The following is a 19556-nucleotide window of genomic DNA, read 5'->3' as shown; positions in this document are numbered from 1 at the left end:
CCACTTCCTGTGAAGACTATGGACAAGTCCAAGTTTGGGACCTATGTCATCACTTACATGGGTGCCTTTTGGCATGGCACCCAGAGTGGCAAGGCAGCCTGACCGTATTTGGGTGGGAGTGAGGACACTGACCTTCATCCAAATCCCCATGGCCTTAAGATGATCAAGACAGGGATGGACTGTACAGAGACTCTGTCCATCCCTGCACCCTCTACCCTCCTTCCCACAGCAAAAAGAGTTATTGGAAAACTTCAGAAGCTCAAACTCATGAGATTTCTCCTGGCACTTTGCCTCCAGGAATGTTTCTACTTACCCACAAAATGACTGAGCTTTAATGAGTTTCTCTTAATTTGTACAAGCACTAACAATATATTTATTTCGCTTCTCTGCCAATACTTCCTGCATGTTTTTTTTTAGTTTTCATAAACTGTCTTGTCTAGTGCCAGGGTTAAACCTCACACAGATGGAGATGGACAGTAACACTAAAATGCCATAGAAATCATATGTGTTACAGCCTGAAGTTCTGCTTTAACATTTGGATAGGACTGTGTTACTTCAAATTTAATAACATAATAAAAAAAAAGCTCTGTTAAAGAAGCTGAAAGAATAAAGCAGAGTGTTCACTGAATTCATGAAGATTAATAGATGAAGGGCATGCAGTGTCATCTTCACTGCAATGTAAATAAGATTATCTAAGTTATGCAGACACTCTACCTTTAATTCAGGCTGTATTTACAGAAACTTACCACCCAAATCTCATTAGTTCAATGATATGGTTTATTTGTGTAGGTCTGTTTCAGAACTAATGAATGATGGGGAAGTAGAGTTGCAGCAGTGATATCAGGTATTTTAAAAAGATTCAAAGCAAGAGTGAAGAATGTTACCCTCACAGGAAACAAACTGATACCAACTGAAGCTTATGCAAATATTTAAATGATCTAATAAAGATCAGTGAAGAAAAAAATAAGAAAAATAGTTGCATGGGATGAATGCAGGAAAGTAGATCGTTAAACACAGGGAGAATAGAAAGATATGCTAGAAAAAAGATACAATAAAATTAATGCCTGTCCTGCTCACCCAGTTTACATATTCAGATGGATGCAAAGTCCTTGCTAAATATTCTTACTGTAGAAAGAGGTAAAATGTTCAAACAGAGGATGCTAAGGTTAGTCCCAGAGGGTGGGTTAGCCAGAACTAGAACTGTGAGATTTTTTGAGGACTAAACTTGTATATGCAAACAAGGCTGGGGGCTTCTGTATCCAGGCAAGTTTAAGCTGGCAAGCTGAAGGAAAAGATTTTTGTTTTTTCTATGTATTGAACTGGGGCAGGGTATGTACCACTCAGATTTTTTAACATACATTGATATTGGAAAGGAAACATTTGAAACAAAGACTTGCACTATATGCTTGCAAAATGAAGAGTGGAAAACAGGTGAGCGGTTTGATTTTTATGCAAATTCTCTTAACTTTTCCAGTCGAATTTTTTTGCAAAATTTAAGAATTTTTCAGAAAGTTTTTGAGACACTGGAGACTCTGGTTTAAGGCACTATTATTATGTAGAAAGAAACTAAAACCAAATTCCCAAACCTGCCATCAACTTAAAACTCAGGCCCCATTTAATTGGATGCTTAATAACTAGCACCTACAGGTTGGTTTCCTAGATTTTACAATCATCTGGCTGTGACAGCCTTTCTTTTCTGTTCTGCCCTGGTACAATGCAATTGAACCCTTCTGTGACCCCTGGGGATGCCAACAATAGAGATGATCAGTCATTGCACGAACAGCTCTCCAAAGGGTGATCACTTTGTTTCAGGCCTTTCTAGAAAACAATTCATAGTTATGCAAGTATTTTACACTTAATATTTCTTAGGGTGTAGATTGCAAAATGTGTTAAGGGTAGCAGAGTGAAACAAATATTACACCTAGTGATGGTAGTGCTGAACACTGAAAAATAAAGGTTGAACATTGGAAGTTTTAATACTGAGGCCTCTTCCTCCTCCTTACTCCACGTCCTCCCTCAAAAATACAGCAATGGGATGGTGTCTTGTCCAAATGAAGCACTATCTTGTTTCATCCCAAAAAGTTTTAATCAGGGTGAAAGTGAGGCTCTGAAGCTGATGTCAGATATGGCCTGTACAGGTCATTAAGCTGCCTGCAGGGGAGGGAAGTATTTTATAAAAGTGTTTTGGAACGTGGGTCAGAAGTCCTCAGGTCCTCTAGTTCTTGCTCTAAAGCCAGAAGCTTCAAGGCTTGTTTGGGTGTTCAGTGAGCTGCCTTATGGGGTGTTGCTTGTGGCATGGGAACCAAGTCATCTCTCAGCCACTAACAGTGCTGTTGGCTCTGTTCTCTTCCTGCAGCGATTCGGACTGTATTTTAGCTCTTTAGTTTCTTTACAAGAAAGAATCCTGTATTAAGAACACTTGAAGTGGTGCAATTACAGCATGAGCATTTAAAACCATGCGTATGCCTCACTTTCCTGGGTAACTGGGAAGAAGTTACAGAGTGCATAAAAAGTTTTTGGTGGGACTGCAAACCAATCAGGGTGCTAGACACCCTTTGCATTTCAGTGGAGGTCTGGGCTTCAAACAGTCCCTTCTAGGTAACTTAAAGCAGGCATTTTTTCCTAAGGCTAGGAGGGCCCTGCAGCCAGAATGCGTGTTATTTTGGTTGCAATCTCATGAAGATGTGAAAGGTACAGAGGGAAGACCCAGCAACCTCTGGAATTCCAGTCCTTCCCTGTCCCTGCAACTTCCACCGTTGAAATGCTGCTAAATCCCCTTTGACCACTCAGAACTTAAGTACACAGAGATGGTACTTGTGGGGAGTTATGAAGTATTTTTTTAAAAGTCTGAGTTTGTTGAATAGGGTTGGATCAGTACTGGAATATCTTGGTGTCAAAGGTTAAACTTTGTTATACCTAAGGGTTGGTAAGTGACATACTGTAGCTTTTGAGTTTTTCTTATCTGTTTTTTTAAGACCTCACACCATGCTCAGGGAATTAAAAGTGTAGTGTATTTCAGTCCATTTCCAGAAAAGTGCATCCTCTGCTACCTGCTCACTGTGAAAAGATACAGCCCAGGTAATTTAAGTTCTAAATTCACATACTTTGCCTTTTGTAATGCTGAGACAGAGGAGATCTTTGGAACTGAGACAGAGGAAATCTTTGGAACCTGAAGGATTACAGGCTTATTTGAATTATAAAGGCACTGACCTCAAACAGCCTTCTAGTCAAATCTGTTGCTTGTGTGGTCAGTTTATAATCATGTTTCTGTGATACTAGTGCACAGATGTAGTGTCAAAGCTGAGTTCAGAGGTTTAGTTTATTCTAACAGTAGAGTTTTTATCAGTCTGGGGTATCACAGTAAGTCATCCTTGCACTCCTTGCCCTGTTTTCTCACCTTCTACCTCATGTTGCCTCCAATGCTTGTTTAACCTCTTATTTAACTGATTGAGCCTGTTAGCCCAGAAAAAAAAAAAATAATTGAATAATCTTCTGGTTTAGTGAATTAAACTTTCTCCCCACAAACAGAAAAACACCTGAGCTGGTGAACAGTGAGGAAGCAGCAGAACTAAGACAACTGAGGGCAGGGAAAAGAGAAGGCAAAGAAGCTGATAGATTGTTTCAGCCATCCTAGGACACCTAAGTCTGTCCTGTAAAGCTTCTCCAGTTTGAACACAGAACGTTCAAAGCTGTTTAGAACAAAAGCCTCCCATGCATCTCTATGGGATCTCCTGAGTAGCAGGTCACTGACTGTTCTGCATTGAGTGCCTCTTTGGTGAAAGACATCCCTATGAAAACGTTTGTTTCCAGCAAGTAAGCGTTTCATATTCCTTGTGTTTAAAAATCAGCATATTTGAATGGAAGATTTCCTACTGAGCCCTTGTCAAGATTTTGTATTTTGCCTTCTCTGGTGAGAATGTTTGTACAACTTTCCTTTAAGAAGGAGCCACAAACTCATCTCTCAAACCTAAACAAAGTCTCTGTACAGCTCCTTCCAAGGGCAAATCAAGGCTACAGTTCCTTGACTTCTCACTCCCAAGCACACACTGCCTGCAAGGAAGCACAAACACACAGTTTGCTGCCTTTTTTGATTGAAAAAGGAAAGAAAGAAGTAGTGTAAGAAAAATAAAATTAATAGAAGAAACAAAGTGGAAGGGCTGACAATTAGAAGTGGTACACATAAGGGTGTATGTTAAAAAACATTAAGTCAAATTAAAATCTCTACCTCCAGCCACTTTTTCAACTTAGCTATTTTTGCTTACTGTCTTGGTGTGGATGATGTTTCTGCTGCCTAACTGCTGTTTTGTTAAAAATTCTTCCAGTCAAGCCTGCTCTACAAGTATCTCCTCTATTGCTTCATAGTAGAGTTCTCCTGGCAGAAGTTTTGGTAGTAGGGAACCAAATAAACAACTGCATGTATAAGGTGTTAATCGACTTTACTTCAGTAAGTTTAGAATACCTTGCAAACTCATTTGGCAATATTTATGCAAGGTTTCAATAGTTTACTTCTGGAGTAAATATTAAAGTGAAATGAGCTACAGTTTTTGAGTTGGTTTTGAATGTAGAGCATTATTTTACACCTCGTTAGGTCTATTTTTCCTACTAATACAGCCGTGGCAATTGGACAAGTGAAAGACTGATGGGATGAACAAAGGCAGTGTTACTTTCCCGAGCATGCCAAATCCATTCTGTAAATGTGACATTAAAAAAAAAAAGGATCCCACACCACATGGCAGAAGTCAGGCCTAGAAAACCAAGAAAACCTGCACTACAGCAGTTTGCACAAGCTCCTGCATCTACTTACCTAATGTTTTCAGACACTAGAAGGATCATTTTTCCATGTGAAGCTAATTTGCTGATTTACTTAGAAGGTTTTCTCAAGGAAATACATAAAATAGTATAAATGTAGTTGGATGCTTTTCTGCTTTTGAAAATTTCAAGTTTTTATAAATGCTGAAAATAACTTGATACTTAGCAAGGCCTTTATAATCTCTCTTAAGTAAGAACTCGTATGATTGTTTTGGGATCCTCTGGTCCCAGCTTGTGCTGCAACAGTTATGGTGGAGGAGCTGTCCCGAGCATGTCTGAGGTGCCCTGTCAGAATAAACTGCGCAGGGGCAAAAACCTTTTCTTTCTCACAGCGTCACACAAGCTGTTGACCCATGTCCAGAAGACTTAAGAGTACTTTTTTAGGAGTATCACCTAGCGAATAGTTTGAGTGGTTATCTCCCACCACTACCTGCATCGTGTCTCTGGCGTCAGCGAAGTGTGAGTAAACCAGCCATAATATGTGAACTGTTCCACACAGAAATGTGCACAGCTTTCACAGATGCATCAATACTGTTGTAGATTTGGTGATACTCTATTCTCACATAATGATGACAATGTTATGGCTTTTGAATGCCTCTTGAGTTTTTTCCCCTGTAGAATAAGCTTTGCAGTGCTACCACCCCTTCATACCCTGTTTTCTTTGCCTGCAAGACTAAGATATAGCTGCTGATACAGGATTCTAAAAGGCTTGGGGGTAACGGAGAGAATTAAACATTCCTCTTCCAGATGCTGCTGTTCACAACACTTTTGACAGTTAAAATACATCACACATTCTCTTGTCTGTTTAATATAAACAATTAGTATTTTAAGTGGAGTCCAACATCAACCCCAAATAGGAGGATCCAGACCGGCAGTTCAGATAGAAAGCTAAGAAATGTTCTAAATTTATACAAAAGCAGTTAGCAGTCAGTTCAACCTATGCCTAACACATTGTCTACTGAAGCACATCAGACTGTGGAAGCTGAGAGACCAGTAGCTTGTCTTTTGAGGAAGAAGGTTTCATTTTTCATCTCAAAATTATTTCAGCACAATTTTTTATCAGCAATTTTTAGTATGAAATATAAAATGAAAGAGGAAAATCAAAATAAAAATATAGTATTTTTGTTTTCATATAATGAACTCTTTGTATAATGAAACATTCTAGTCAACCCAAGAGCAGTTTTGGAGAAAAGCTTGTTTAGAGAGTATTGAGCTTTAATGCAAACTCAACTTTAGTATATAAGCAACATGATGAGAATAGTGTCAATCTTAGTAATTTTAGGAATTCTAATATGATTGTTGCAAAGTGCAATTTGCTAAAATTTATTTCATTTCCTAAATGAGAGAATTTTTAATGGAAATGTTATAAACTGAAAAAGCTCCTGACAAAAGGCATTTGGGATGCAATACAATTCAATTGTAAACATATTTTTTGAGTCTAGACAATGTATAGCTCCATAGCACAGGTGAGGTAACATTCTGTATAATATTGATTGACACAGATGGTCTTAAAATTTCATTTATCTAAGGTTTAGGCCTTTGTGGGCATGAGGATCTCTCTGGAAACCTCTCTGTCAACTTTTCTATGTCAATATCTAATCATGCACCAATATGAACCTGGACTAGGTATAGCTATCATTTAGGGAATGAACCCTCTAGTTACTAGCATGGGTAAAATATCTGATAGGAAGAATTTCACTTCTGCTTGCCAGAGAAAAAGCTAAATGCTTAGTTATGAACTTTATATCAATTATTTTCCCTTCATTCCTTTGCAATGGTCAGTGGCCAACTGCACTTGGCCCTGAAGGATCTACAATAGTGCAAATAATGAATCACAAATAAACAACTTACCACCTTTTCAAAAGGAAGCCAGATAATTAATTTCTTTTAAATTGAGACTTCCTCTAGAACTAAAAAGTCCCCACAGCTTCTGCAGCCATCAACTCGGTTTGCACCTTAAAAAAAAAAAAATAGAAGCAGGGCACAAGGAGTAAAAATGAAAACAGCTTCAGGTTTTTCAATTTCCTGTTTGTTTAAATTTGTCCTTCCTGACATGCAGATTCATCACACTCCTTTCCTGGTGACTACTTCATTAGATTAGTTTAGTTAGGTATTCAGAGGGATTTTTATCTTCTGACTCATAAAATTCTTGAATTGCCCCAAGAATTTCCTGTGTCTGATTGGAATTTTATGTCCTTGTAGTTTTAGCTGGACTCCTTGAAGAAGTTGCTGTCTAAATTGCTCTGCTTTTGAGGTCTTCAAGCAGCAGATCAGGAGCCAGTTCCGAGCTTGATTCCTACTTTTCAGGAAAACTGATCCGTGCCAGCACTTCACCTCTTAAAACTGTAGTCAGAAATTTTTCTTAGTATTTTTAAACTCTTCTTTTCCTGACAGTATTTCCCCTTGCTGCCCATGCCCTTCCCAGGTGTCCACTTCAGAATATTTCTCCAATTCCAAAAATGCACCCCGGTGGCTCAAAGCGCAGCCTGCACACTGTCCCATCAGGTTTTCATCACTCTCTTGCTATAAAGCAGAGAAGCTGAGGTTACGGGTATACCGGGCCATTTAGCAGCTGATGAGAAATGCCTTTGTATATCCTTTCCCTGCCTTTTTTTTTTCAGTCCTTTCTGAGGAGGGTGAGAGCTAGGTTAGGCTGGAGCCCTGGTGTGTGCTTCCTTTGAAGGGTTCAGCGAACTGAAGGTGATGCTTTTTGACATGTGAGCTCCAGAAATGTACCGAGCGATTGCAGTGCCAGCTCAGCTGCTTGCACAGGGCCTTCGCCTGCCTTCGCCGCCCTCTGGGCGCGGAACGACGGCCCCTTTCCTGCGCTGGGCCAGCGGGGCTCGGCGGCACCTATGAATACCTTGGACGAGGAGGAAACAGGCGGCGGAATGGCACCCGGCCTGTCTTCCACAGTCCCGGGGGAAAAAGTGGAAAAAGCCTGGTCACCCCTTGAGGTGTCGGTGTCCAGTCTCCTCTCCCGGGTCAAGGTGACTGCGCAGGAGCAGCCCTGAAACACGGCTGTACAACCACCGACCCCTGTGTGTCTGTCTGTCTGGTCATGAGGTCGCTTTCCCCCGAGTACATTCGCTCATGGGATCGGCAGGTGGAGACAAGAGCAAGGCCATGCGCTGTGCCGGGCCTCCCCCCGCCCGGGGGCGGCAGCTCCGCTGAGGAGCGGCCGGGCGGGCCGGGAGCGGCCGCCTCCCGCAGCCCCCGCCCGGGCCGGGCCTTCCTTCCCCGCGGCCGGAGCTCGTCCCCCCGCCGTGCCTGGCCCAGCCCCGGTGCCTGCCGGCGGCAGGGGGACCGGGCAGCGCGCAGGGACAGCGGCAGGCGGGGTACGCAGCCCGGACCATGGCCCGGGCACAGCAGTGGCGTTGGGGGCCGGCAGCGCCGGGGCACTGGTACAGCAGCATGGCCCAGAGGAGGGGACCCAGGGAAACACAGATACTAAGCAGCCATCAGCCTTAGAGAAAATAGTATCCAAAGAACATCCATAGCTGATGTTGTGAATGGCAAGCTACTACAGTTGGCCTGGCGTTGTGGGAAGCGCATGGAGGCAAATCCACAAGTTTTCTTCGAATTACGTGAATTCCTCTGTGAGAGGCACTATGCTGCATGTCCACTCCTTAGCATCTTTCCTCTCTAGTTTTCTTCTGTACAGGAACCTATTTCCTTTTTCCGGTACTCTCTAGCTCTTTTATTTCTTCTCTTGTTTATTGCAACAGGTTTCTTTTCTAAGCAAATTACTCCGTTGCACATATTTCTTTGCCTAGAGTATCGTAAAAAAAAACAAGACCCTGAATTGAGTTGGATGTTCACAAGCTAATATTTGTCTGCAAAAACATGTAGAGAGTATAACTGACTTCCACTGTGAACATTTGCACTGTGCCTAATTACAAATGTTCATAGCATACCTTGGAAGTTGCTTTCATGTCTTGAACACTTCATGTATGGTACTTTCGTTTTAAATTATTTATTTGAGTAAAAAATATAGTAGAAGGCTAATGGAGAAGGAAAAGAAAACATAAAAGGCACAGTCATAAAAGGAATAGCACAGGCACAGAGGAGAATAAGAGACCTGTACTGAGCTGACCTGTGCAGCAGCCATATTCATGTTAATGCTTGCGCAGTCTTTGGGATATTCTGGAGGCAAGCTGGGCTTCGCCCAGCAAAGCATTAAAGGAAAGCAGCTCCTCATGAGATTGGTCTTAGCTGCTTTGCTGTTTCTTTCCATGGACTGTGTTACTGACGACATTGTATGGCTGTGAAACAAGTTTCCTTTTAAACCTTGAAGGAAAATGTAGTGTTTAGGAGAAAGGGCATGTTTTGCTCTAACCTGCTGTAACAGAAAACAGAAGGTGAACATTACAATCAGAAATATTCACTTTTCCATTTCAATACTTACAGGGTTGTTTTTTTCAAAGTTTTCTACAGAAAACTTAAAAGGAGCATGTGTATGTGTGCATGTGTATATTGTTTTTGCCAGGGTTTTCTGTGAAGGTCTTTATTTTCTAGTACAAGTTATTACCTACCTCTTTTTGTTTGCATAAGAGGTTGTTAAAAAGATTTAAACCTCCCCCCAAACCGACAGCAACTCCAAACAATCTAACCCTGCAAATCATTAATTTTCTTTTCTTCTTTTAGGATTTTATGTACTGCCTGTAGCTTTTGCATTCTTTTATGCATGTGGCACAGTGTTCAGCTGTATGTTTCAGAAACAAAGTCTTAGGCAGAGGGAAATGTAAAATTACCCTGAGGCCTAGGGTGGCAGAAGTACCTCAGAAATCTGCATAAAACTGCAGTGAGTAGATCTTGCACTCCCCATGAGAAGCAGGACTTCAAGGCTAGGTTCCTTGCAGGGCTTTATGAGCATGTAGTTCATGGTGAGATGTTCCTACAGTGTGATAAAAATCCTGGCCCAGAAGTGTATCAGTCTTAAGGACTAGCTTTGTGGATAAGCTGTAATATTAGGCAAAGAGGAGAGTTTTGCTCTCTACAGTGGCATGAGAAGGAGCCATGCTCCACCTCTCCATATTCTCCTGCAGTCTTGTCCTGTGGCCAAATGGCCTTTAGAGACCTGGTAGTTTGAAACTCTGTCTTCACTCTGCTTTCAATGCTCTGTTCTGTCATCCTTTGGCAGACATTGCCATTAGCTAAATGCCCCAGGTTTTTGCCCCAATCCTGACAAAAGCTTTCCTTCATGGCCAAGAAAATTATGTGCATTTTTAGTTTGTGACCAAGTTCCCTCACCTAGACATCTCCTTTAATAAAGTAAACAGACAAAAATTTTCTTATTTTATTGTTATTTTGCGGGAGGGTTGTTTGTTTTAATCAGTGTAATAACTCTTTCCCTTGTTTCATAATTTTACAGTTGAGATGAGAACCTTTTTGTCCAGCTGAAATGAGGAGGGTGCTTGTCTGTTAGAGCACTCAATACTGGACGCACTAGTGAAGGACATCCTGGACACACTATAGAAGGAATATAGCTGCAAAACAAAGACAGTACAGACTTCGGGTTTTTTTGGAATTAAAATTAATTCAGTAACTTCTGTAGTTTCAGTTTTAAGTGTACAGCTGAGTTCTGGCTGATCTTTACAAACTTTATTTCCCAGACATGCATAACAATACTAAAAGGAAAATATTTCAACAAACAATTTGTGGATGCTCATTACTTGAAAGACACCATGACAAATTTTTCAAATATGTATTTCATCTGTGACTGCTGTTCATTTCAGTGCCAGATGTTGATTATTACAAGGTTGCATTTGCTGGGTTTTTTAACTTTCTCTGTGAACATACTGCATTAGAATTCCCATTTTATCAAATCACTTCCATCTAAGGCCTGCCAGTTCTACTGCTAACCTGGTTTACTCATCTTATATGAAATCTTTAGCTGTTTTAGTGAGTTGCACAGATAACTCATTGGTATACAAATTTGAAGATATTTTGCAATATATACATTTGTTTTACCAGTACTGCTTTAGGAGGGAAAACAAAAACAACTATTTGAAGTTGAATGCTTTGGACTGAGGTTATTAGGTCAACAGTAAATTTTAAAAACTATTTGAGAGATTTCATGATGGCATTTTAAAATTATAGCTTAAGGTTACACTGCTTCACACAGTTCTGTTTGTCTCCTTTGATGCTGAAGATCTACAGCTGACTTATGTGTAAGATATATTTTTAAAAACATTAGCCATGATTTAAAGTAACAAGAGACACTATTCAGATGAGGGGAGAAACCTGTCCTTTGGGAGGAAGTGAGTTAGGTTCAGTAGTTTTGTTGAACCTGAACCAAGAAAGAAACCATTAGTAACTCAATCGTTGTAAGAAGACATGAGGAAGAGCCCAGCTTCTGCCTACCTGTAGATTTTAGCAACAGCTTGTACATTCAAGATGTTGAATATTACAGAGGAAGACTCTAAAAGAACCAGCTTGTATTTATCAGTGTTTTTGACCACAGTGAAAGCACAAAGGAAGCAGCTAGGGCAAGAGCAGTATTGTGATAGAGTTATTAATTGCTGAAGAGAGTAGGCCCCATGCTTTTATTGCTCAAGAGACATCAGGGGCACTCTTGTTCTGAAAAATTCAGATGTCAAATGAAATCGTAGATGCTAAGTTTCAGATCTCCCTTAACAATCATTTTAAACAAATATAACCTCCTCCCACCAACAAGGAAATAAATCTGGATTGCATATGCTGTTTCATGGTAAGTTGTTTGGATGCTCAGAGTGCTGTAAAGGAAGAAAACAAATACCACCTTTATTCATGGCTTTCACTTTTTTTTTATTTCCCAAGTGAGAAACATAAAGGAAAAAAACAGATGGCGATTGTCTCATAAAAGCTGCTATTAGAAGTTCAGTTGTTTTGAAAAATTCCCTTCCCACACTGTTCTGCCAGCACAGCATTTGCCTGCTGCAATAGCCCAGCTTTGCCATTAGAGACAGGTAGTATTAGAGAGAAGCCCTCTTTTACTTTTTCTTCCAAAATTGTTTTATTTTGTCTTTGTGTTGTTCCCTTCAACCCCTGCCTAGCTACCACTCTGATGCTTTTTTTGGCATGGTCTGCTGAAAAACAGTACTGTGTTGTCTTTCTTGTATCTGGATGGTGCTGGAAAGGGATGGCCTTTTTTTTATTTTTTCTGTATCTAATGTGAAGCTGTTCGCTGCTGAACAATAATGTTTCAGTGCCTGATTCTGTTTCTAGCTAGATTTGGGTAAATTACATGAACCTCCTCAGAAAGAAGTGTTATCTGACAGTAAAATAATTGTAAGTAAGAATATTCATTATTCATTCATCATCATGGAGATATTAAGAAAAATATCCTGGGATGTTCTGTGCTAGCCAAAAAAAAAGCCCTATATCTGTGCAGGCATCCTACATAATAGCAACATGTCACTTTGTAGTTCTACATTAAACTTTTATGTGAGAAGTTACAGCTGTGGATGCCTATGTCTTTCAGATTCTGTTTCAATAAACCTTTGAGAAAGAAAAAAGTGAAAGCCCTTCAGCTTTACAGCAGTTTCAAAGCAGAAGCTTTATTACCTTTTTTTAATCCTAATACACTTTATGTTTTTACACAGACATGGCTTCTCAGTGAAGATAAATGATGAGACTCCACCTTAAAAAGCCTTTGGGTTTTCATTAATCCACATTAGGTTAAAAGGGAATCAGAATTCTAAAAATACAGCACATCAGAGAAACAAGGTATTTTTCAGGTCAAGGTCCTCTTTTCCATCTGGTGCCATTCGGTAGTTTTAACATCTTCCATCTCCCCCTACTTCTCCATCTGTAAATAACTCACTGAAGTAAATGCTTGGAATAATTACAGCAAAGAATGATAAAATGCAGGTTGAATTTAATCTCCTAGAGATCTAAAATGAAAAACAACTACAGACATCACAGTTATTGAAAAACTGGAACTCTCCAGTCAGCAGGTGTATGAAATGGGAATTATGTCAGAGTATTACATGCTTTGGGATCGCAGTTGTGGTGTTCAAAAAACTGTCAAAAGGCATATTAGTTAAGGATAGGGGAAAAAATAGCCTAGCAGGGCTGATTTTCAAAAGCAATCTGCCGTTTCACTTCTGCAAATAATTATAGATGCACAATCTAACGGTTGGATGCCTAAGTGCTTGCATCCATCTACTATGAAGTTGGAGATCTAACTCCAATAAAATGTGTGCAAACTTGCAAAACTGGAAGGAGGTTTGAGATGCTTCTAAAATTGATCAGTCAATCAGCAGTTGGACCGCTTTCCAAAAGCTTATGAGAACAAAATGTCTTTCTTTTTTTTTGCATGAGGTCAGCATTGCCCCAAGAAAGAATCCTGGAGCAGCCCACAAGATAAGGGTCTTTGGAGCTTCCTGGACTAATGTGGAAGAAACAATCTACTCCTGCTGGGGTTTCATATCTGTTATCAGGAATGCAAAACGGGGGCTGGACTATGGGCACGCTGTTTGTGCTTGCTGCCTTCCTCTGACATTATAGCTACTTTGGCATCTCAGTTTGACTGTTAAGTTTGTTAGCTGTCTGGGACTGCTGTGTGCTTGGAGCTGTGCTGTCCTGGTACTCAACTTGTGCCAGCTGCCTGTATAGGTGCCCACGTGGGTGGCTTACTAGGAATACAGACCCAATCAGGTACCTGGAACAGGAGGTCTGAAAATGAGAAAGAAGATGCCTCTTCTGAATGATCTCAAGCCCTCTGCCCAGAGTGGCAAAAGCACCATCCAGCATTGATTACCAGACTCAACATTTCTCTTTCTCCCTGTCCTTCTGTGTTGCTTCCCAGGGCAGTACCAGGCAAGAAAGCATTCTTTGATGAAGAGGCATAAACCACTGTCTCCTCTTTTCCAGAATAAGGACCATTATAAAAAACAAAAGATTCAATTTTGGTGAGGGCATGTAGAGTGAATTTTGGAAATACTGCACAGGTTTTACAAAATATTTGGGGGAAGTCCTAGAAAGAGAAAGAATAGGACATGACTGTATGTGTGACTCCCAGCAGTGTAAGATCCTCTCCGTTACTCATGCAGGATGGAGTGGAAAAGATCTGTCAGTAATGTTCGATTTACACATGCTTTTCACCTAAATACTTGACAGAAGAAAGTTTCATTGCTTTATTTAGTGTATTTTAGATCTAAGAAATTATAATTGCTGTATATTTGAAAAACTATTCATCTCTGTGGCTTGCCAAACTGGCCATTAGGACATAGTGGCTTGACTCCCATGCAAGGGTTTGTTAGAGTGAGCACAAACACGATAGACTCCTATTTTAAATCCTGTTTATGTTGCCAGTGTGGTGCAAAGTGTCTGTGAATCTAAGAATGAACCCATTTAAAATGTCTATAGTGCAATAAAAATTGCTGGTGCTTACTGTGTCACACCCCTCAAACTAAACTCTACATTCAAGGATAAATGTATTCACGAATCTTAGCTGCTGTTCACACACACAGAAGTGTGAATGTCTTTTGACGCTGTTCATTCATCTGGGAAACTCCTCTCACCCTCATCATCTCTCTTGCAATTACCCTTTGCCCCTTTCCTCCAGAGGCTGTTTCTTCTTAGTTGGTATGTTTTACCATCCTTTAAAAGATGGTCTGGCTACAGCTGCACATCAAATATGGACTAGATTTGACAGAAGGCCATTGCCCAAGGAGGGAGTCTGAGGAGTCTCAGAACCAGGGTTTGCAAAGGGTCTCCACCAGCGCTCAGCCTCTGCAGTGATAAGGGTTACTGTTTCTCTCAGCTTATCAGAAGCACAAAATATCCAAAATGGTCATCTTCACCCCTATCCCTACAGGAGGATGCCCTTAACAAGTAACAGATGGCCTTCAAAGGTGGGCTGAAGATTTAATGCACAATTTAGAGCAGCCTAAAATGTCAAGTTAGACAACCATTTTGCAGCCTTACAGCAGGAAGGAGGCAGGAGGGCAGGAGTGGAGGAGCTGCAGCAAGAGGGACATATGAAGTGGCCTGAGGTCTGCAAAGTGGAGGCCACTGCTGGGCCATTTACCACTTACATCAAGAGTTCGAGGCTTGCTTTCTACACCAGTGGGTGGTGTTTGATATGAAGGCAAGCAGACTATTGCTGCTTGTTCCTGGCAGCTTTTGAAGTAGACAAAATGTTGCAAGAAGGCTTAGGAAACTATCAGATGGGTTTTCCACTCTACCTCAGGAGACGAAATGAGACTGCAAAAGGGGATTGATTTTCTGGTCAGTCTGGTTCATGAACTCAATGAGAAATTCACTCATCTTCCTCTCAGGGTCAACAGAATGATAGTGTGTCTCACTGTGCCCTTCAGGACATTTTCTTATTCCAAGGTTTGCTCAGTTTTCAGTTAACCTTCACAGAGTTAGTGGCTTGTCCTGGGAATGTTGGCGCCTGGCCTGTTACTCAGGAAGATATGTCTTGGCAAGGATTTAAAAGTACACACTGTGGAGATCTGTTTCCTAGTCCCTCTCTTGGGGACCATATGTAGCAGTGGTGGTGCCTTTGGAGCATGTATCACATGTAGCATGAACTGACAGTCTAATCTGAAGTCACTCCAGTTGGGTACAAAGACTACTTTAGAAGAAGCTTTCCTTTTTGTATAGGTTTCGGTGACTTCAGTTTTAGAAGTGCATGGAGTGCATCCAAAGCAAATAATTTTTCTCTAGTGAATGGGAGACCAAAAGGAGTAATCTGGAGAAAGAAGGATGGATGGTCTTTCTTAATGTCAAAGCTGACATAAACACATCTCCTCCAAGCTCTTCTCACAAGATAATTTTCTCAGCAAGACACAGATTGCTTCAATTTCTGTTTTGCAGTCTTTGAAGCTCCCCCCTCATTGCTATGATGAAGGGGGCATGGTTTTCTTTGAGAATTTCTGCAGCCCTGAAGTTTGCCTTCTCTAAAGGCTTTCACATGATCAGATAGTTGGTAGTTCCAAAGAGCTCTCTCTTTGAAACTCCTCTGCCCATTGCACAAGGGCAAGCTGGTATGTCTGCTTTGCAAAATTAATAACTTTAAAAAAACCCACAAAACCAAACAAAAAAGGCTTCATTAAAAATATTAATTAAAAATTCATTAAAAATATTCTGGCTAGCTCTTTGTAAGGCCTCCATTTTCATTAGACAGAGGCCCAGCTAAGAAGGTAACAAATGGCGTTGGAAAGGAGCCACCAATTAGGAAACAACTATTTTTCTGTCAACAGGACAACCCCTTTTACAAAACTTGTCATATGTTTACTCCTTTTCTGTTTGTGAAGGTAGTTGTTTGACAGCAACATTTTGCATGAGGGGAAGGATTTATAAATTGTTTTTTTTTTTACAGTTAGCATTGCTGCATTGTTTTGAGTTCCTGTTTTGTGGGATATTTTCCCTGTTCAGGGTGCTTGCTTCTCAGTCTGCCTGCTGTCTGTAACTCTTCCATTTGTAACAACTGGAGAGGAGGGGATGACTCTTCTTGTTTCTGCAGTAAGTTCTGGTGTGGAAACAGTTGTGGTGGCAGTAGACACCTTGGGAGCATAGGACTTGTGACTTGCAACTTGCAATACCTTCAGGTAGCTTAGAAGTGCTGCTGTATGTGTGTTCTATAAAGGAAGAGAAACACATTTCTGATGATTTCTTTGTTTTAAAAAATATGTTATGCTTACATCCTAATGAATCTTTTTCCATATTTAATAATCTAGGATACAACTGAAGACATATGGATCTTTTTCCAGTTTACACATTTTCTCTATCCCCATTCAGAAAAGTTGATCGTTTCCACATCTCCTTTTACTGTATAGAAAATGCTACTCACTTTTCTTATGGAAAGCTATATATACCCTTAATTCATCTCCATGCTGTGATTCACAGCTGCTGCTGTGTCTCTTAATAGCTTATTGCAAGTCATTTTATGAAGTCATCAGTAGCAAATGCTCAACAAATATTAGAAGAAGAAACATGAAATTCTCTATTTTTGGAAATATGTGTCATATAGGGAGAGGGCAAGAGCTGCCTGTCCGTGTTATATTTGGCAAGAGACTGAATGAGAAGGACAGATAGCTGGTGAGATTTCAGATGGTCACTGGCAGATGCTGACATGACCTTGAATCCTGTCAGGTGGTTATGTGGGAATGCTGCTTCAGGAAATGGAGCGTTATGATGGCTTTTGAGGAGTGGCTGAAAGATTACTGTGTAATGAGTATCTTCTGGGTCACCAAACAGACGTGTCTTCTTGTCCACCTGTGTTGTGGAGAGGGAGAGACTTAGTGTGGAATAGTTAGAGTGGAAGGTCATAATTTTGGTACATGGCCATTACTGGTAGGTCGGGTATGCATATCATCATCTGGTGTCAGGTCATACAGCTCAGTGCTTAACAATCAGCTGCTTTGAACATGTGCATCAGTGAGTGCAGTTGTTTTATCCTGGATGCAGACCACATGCAGATCATCCACTAGTGTCTAACCCAGGCATAGTTATGGTTCCACCTGTCTATGTCTGATCTGAAGCACTCATTAGTGTTTTGACATGAGACACGATAATAATCATCTCACTGCCTCTAATGTGTGATGGTTCAGTGTCTGAACACATCCTTTTGGGTTTGCCATGGTGAAGGCAAAGGTTAAGGCATGTTTTTGGGCTCTAAACTGCAATTTCCCAATTCATTTTTAAGTACCTTTATATTGCAAAAGTTAAAAGCATTTGTGTTTCATAAAGCCTTGCTGTTTATATTCAGGGTGGAATTTGTGGGGCTTTTTAACTGGTGGTTAAAGCTGAATTGGCTTACCTGGGACCTTTATCCCTAAGCTAAACTGATATCATTGCTTGAGGTGGAGAAATCCCTGTGGAGATGGAGGTTGGGCAGCTAGTGGCAGCTTAGTCCTTTCCTGTACTCGGGGGGAAACTGTACTCGGGGGGAAAGTTTTCCAAAGTACCTAAGTGATTTAGGATAAAAAATCTCCATTTCATTATTTCCATACCCTAGAGTAAGATAAACATTTTTCAAAGTGTGATTCTGTCCTGCTTTTTGAAATGCTATATGCCACAAAGACACCCTTTTTTCTTACCTATCTTGTTCCTCTTTTCCAGGTTGGCCTTCTTTTTATGATGTGATCAGTCCTGATGCAATTGCTTTCAACGATGATTTCTCCTATGGGATGCATCGAATTGAAATATCCTGCAGTCAGGTTAGTTTATAGCACACACAGACCATTCTGATAGCAAAGGCTGCAAAAACCATTAGAGTGTGCTGTACTTTCCTTGAGATTTGCAAACCTTTCAGTTCCATTAAATAGTAATAATTGTGAGAGAGCACAATGGGTCGTAGGTATAAAAGCTGGTGGAACGAGCTGAAGGCACAAAGGGATTGTTGGAATGCACGTTGCTGTCTCATGTGAGATTTTGCAGAGCAGATGTAAATGGTTGGACTCAGTGCTGAGTTTACAAAAATAGTCTTCCTGAAGAGGGTTCCTTCAAAGGAGCTCCTGAGCCTGTCCGACTGACTCCACATGTGAGCAGTTGAGAGAAGTCGAAAGCAGTGGAGCGACTGTCTGTGTGCTGATTCCATCACTCTACATTATTGTGCATCCATGCTAACTCATTCCCAACACTCATTCCCAGCACAGTCCTAATGGCTGCCTGAAATAATCCCATCTGCTGTAATAATGAAGTCAGTAGTCATTCAAAACATGCCCAAATTTTCCGTTATCTGTCTTGTTCTACTTTCTCTCATCCTTTGTGCTGCCCTCTTTTCTGTGAAGGGAATGGCATGATCATTACCTAGCAAAGGGAGAAGCTGCTGCATTGGTGTTCAGCAGCTGTAGCCAGCAGCTTGCAGCCCTCTAGCTCCACATTCTCAAACTCCTCCTGAGAGAAGCAGCAGCTTCATTTGGGCAGTGATAATTTGCTGTTCTTTCAGTGTTGTTGGGGGGATAACTTATTTTATCCCTGACAATATGCGTCCTTACTAGTCAGTCAATCCTCATTATATAAGGCTCAAAGTGAGTTAAGAAACTTCTCAAGAGTATCCATTAACTTCAGTCTGTGTAGAGCATTTGGCCCAGTATGTTAATGACCAAATTAGCATGTCTGCTAGTTTGTCATGTGTACTACATAATTCTGAAGTTTTTACATGGATGATATGCTGTAGAAGATCCATTTGACACTTTATGGGAATATCCACTTCCCTAAATTTGCTAGCAAGGTAGCAATGAGACTGCAGATTGGGAAGCTTGTGCTTTACCAGCAGTTACTGGCATAATAAAAAAAGCAGTCCAGTCTCTTTAGCTCTGCTTAGTAGGCCTGAATAGTACTAAAATCTGCTTTCTGCCAATCTGCTGAGCCTGTATTTGCTGACACACTGCAGGAGATGGACAGAGCTCCTGGAGAAGCCCAAGGAAGCCTGTGGTCAGGCCAAAGAATCTGGAAATGTCATTTACCTTTTACCAAACATAACAGTGTTAGCAGACCTGAGACCAGCAATATTAGCAGCAGTCACATACAGACACCATAAAATCAAAGCAAAACTAAAGTCTGAATTTGAAGGAAAAAATATGACGAAGGTTGCTGTATAATCCAAGCTATTCCAGCTTCCTGGGATAGTAACTCCATAAATTATAAAGTCACACAGGAAAATAGCTTGAGGAGTGGTGAGCAACTTTGCAGCAAGTGTGCAGCACAGCTAATACTGCTCCATTGTGTACCTGCCCCTGGAGTGTGAATCACACATGCAGCTGCAAAAACAAAAAAAAAAAAAGCAGTTTTACTGCAACCTGCAA

General features: G+C 40.8%; 1 protein-coding gene across 3 annotated transcripts in view; it reads left to right on the top strand.

Annotated features, from left to right (window-relative positions):
* Window positions 1-19556, top strand: part of LOC131591420 (methionine-R-sulfoxide reductase B3, mitochondrial-like) — a 79489-nt gene that overhangs the window by 54000 nt on the left and 5933 nt on the right. For all 3 annotated transcript variants that reach the window (XM_058862101.1, XM_058862098.1, XM_058862102.1), the window contains exon 6: window positions 17869-17966. In XM_058862101.1, coding sequence (XP_058718084.1) covers window positions 17869-17966 — 98 coding nt within the window. The remainder of the gene's footprint in view (window positions 1-17868; window positions 17967-19556) is intronic.

The sequence above is a fragment of the Poecile atricapillus genome, chromosome W (genome assembly GCF_030490865.1).
Source record: "Poecile atricapillus isolate bPoeAtr1 chromosome W, bPoeAtr1.hap1, whole genome shotgun sequence".
NCBI lineage: Eukaryota > Metazoa > Chordata > Aves > Passeriformes > Paridae > Poecile > Poecile atricapillus.
Note: the sequence above shows the minus strand (reverse complement) of the source record. Positions and strands in the feature narration are given on the sequence as shown.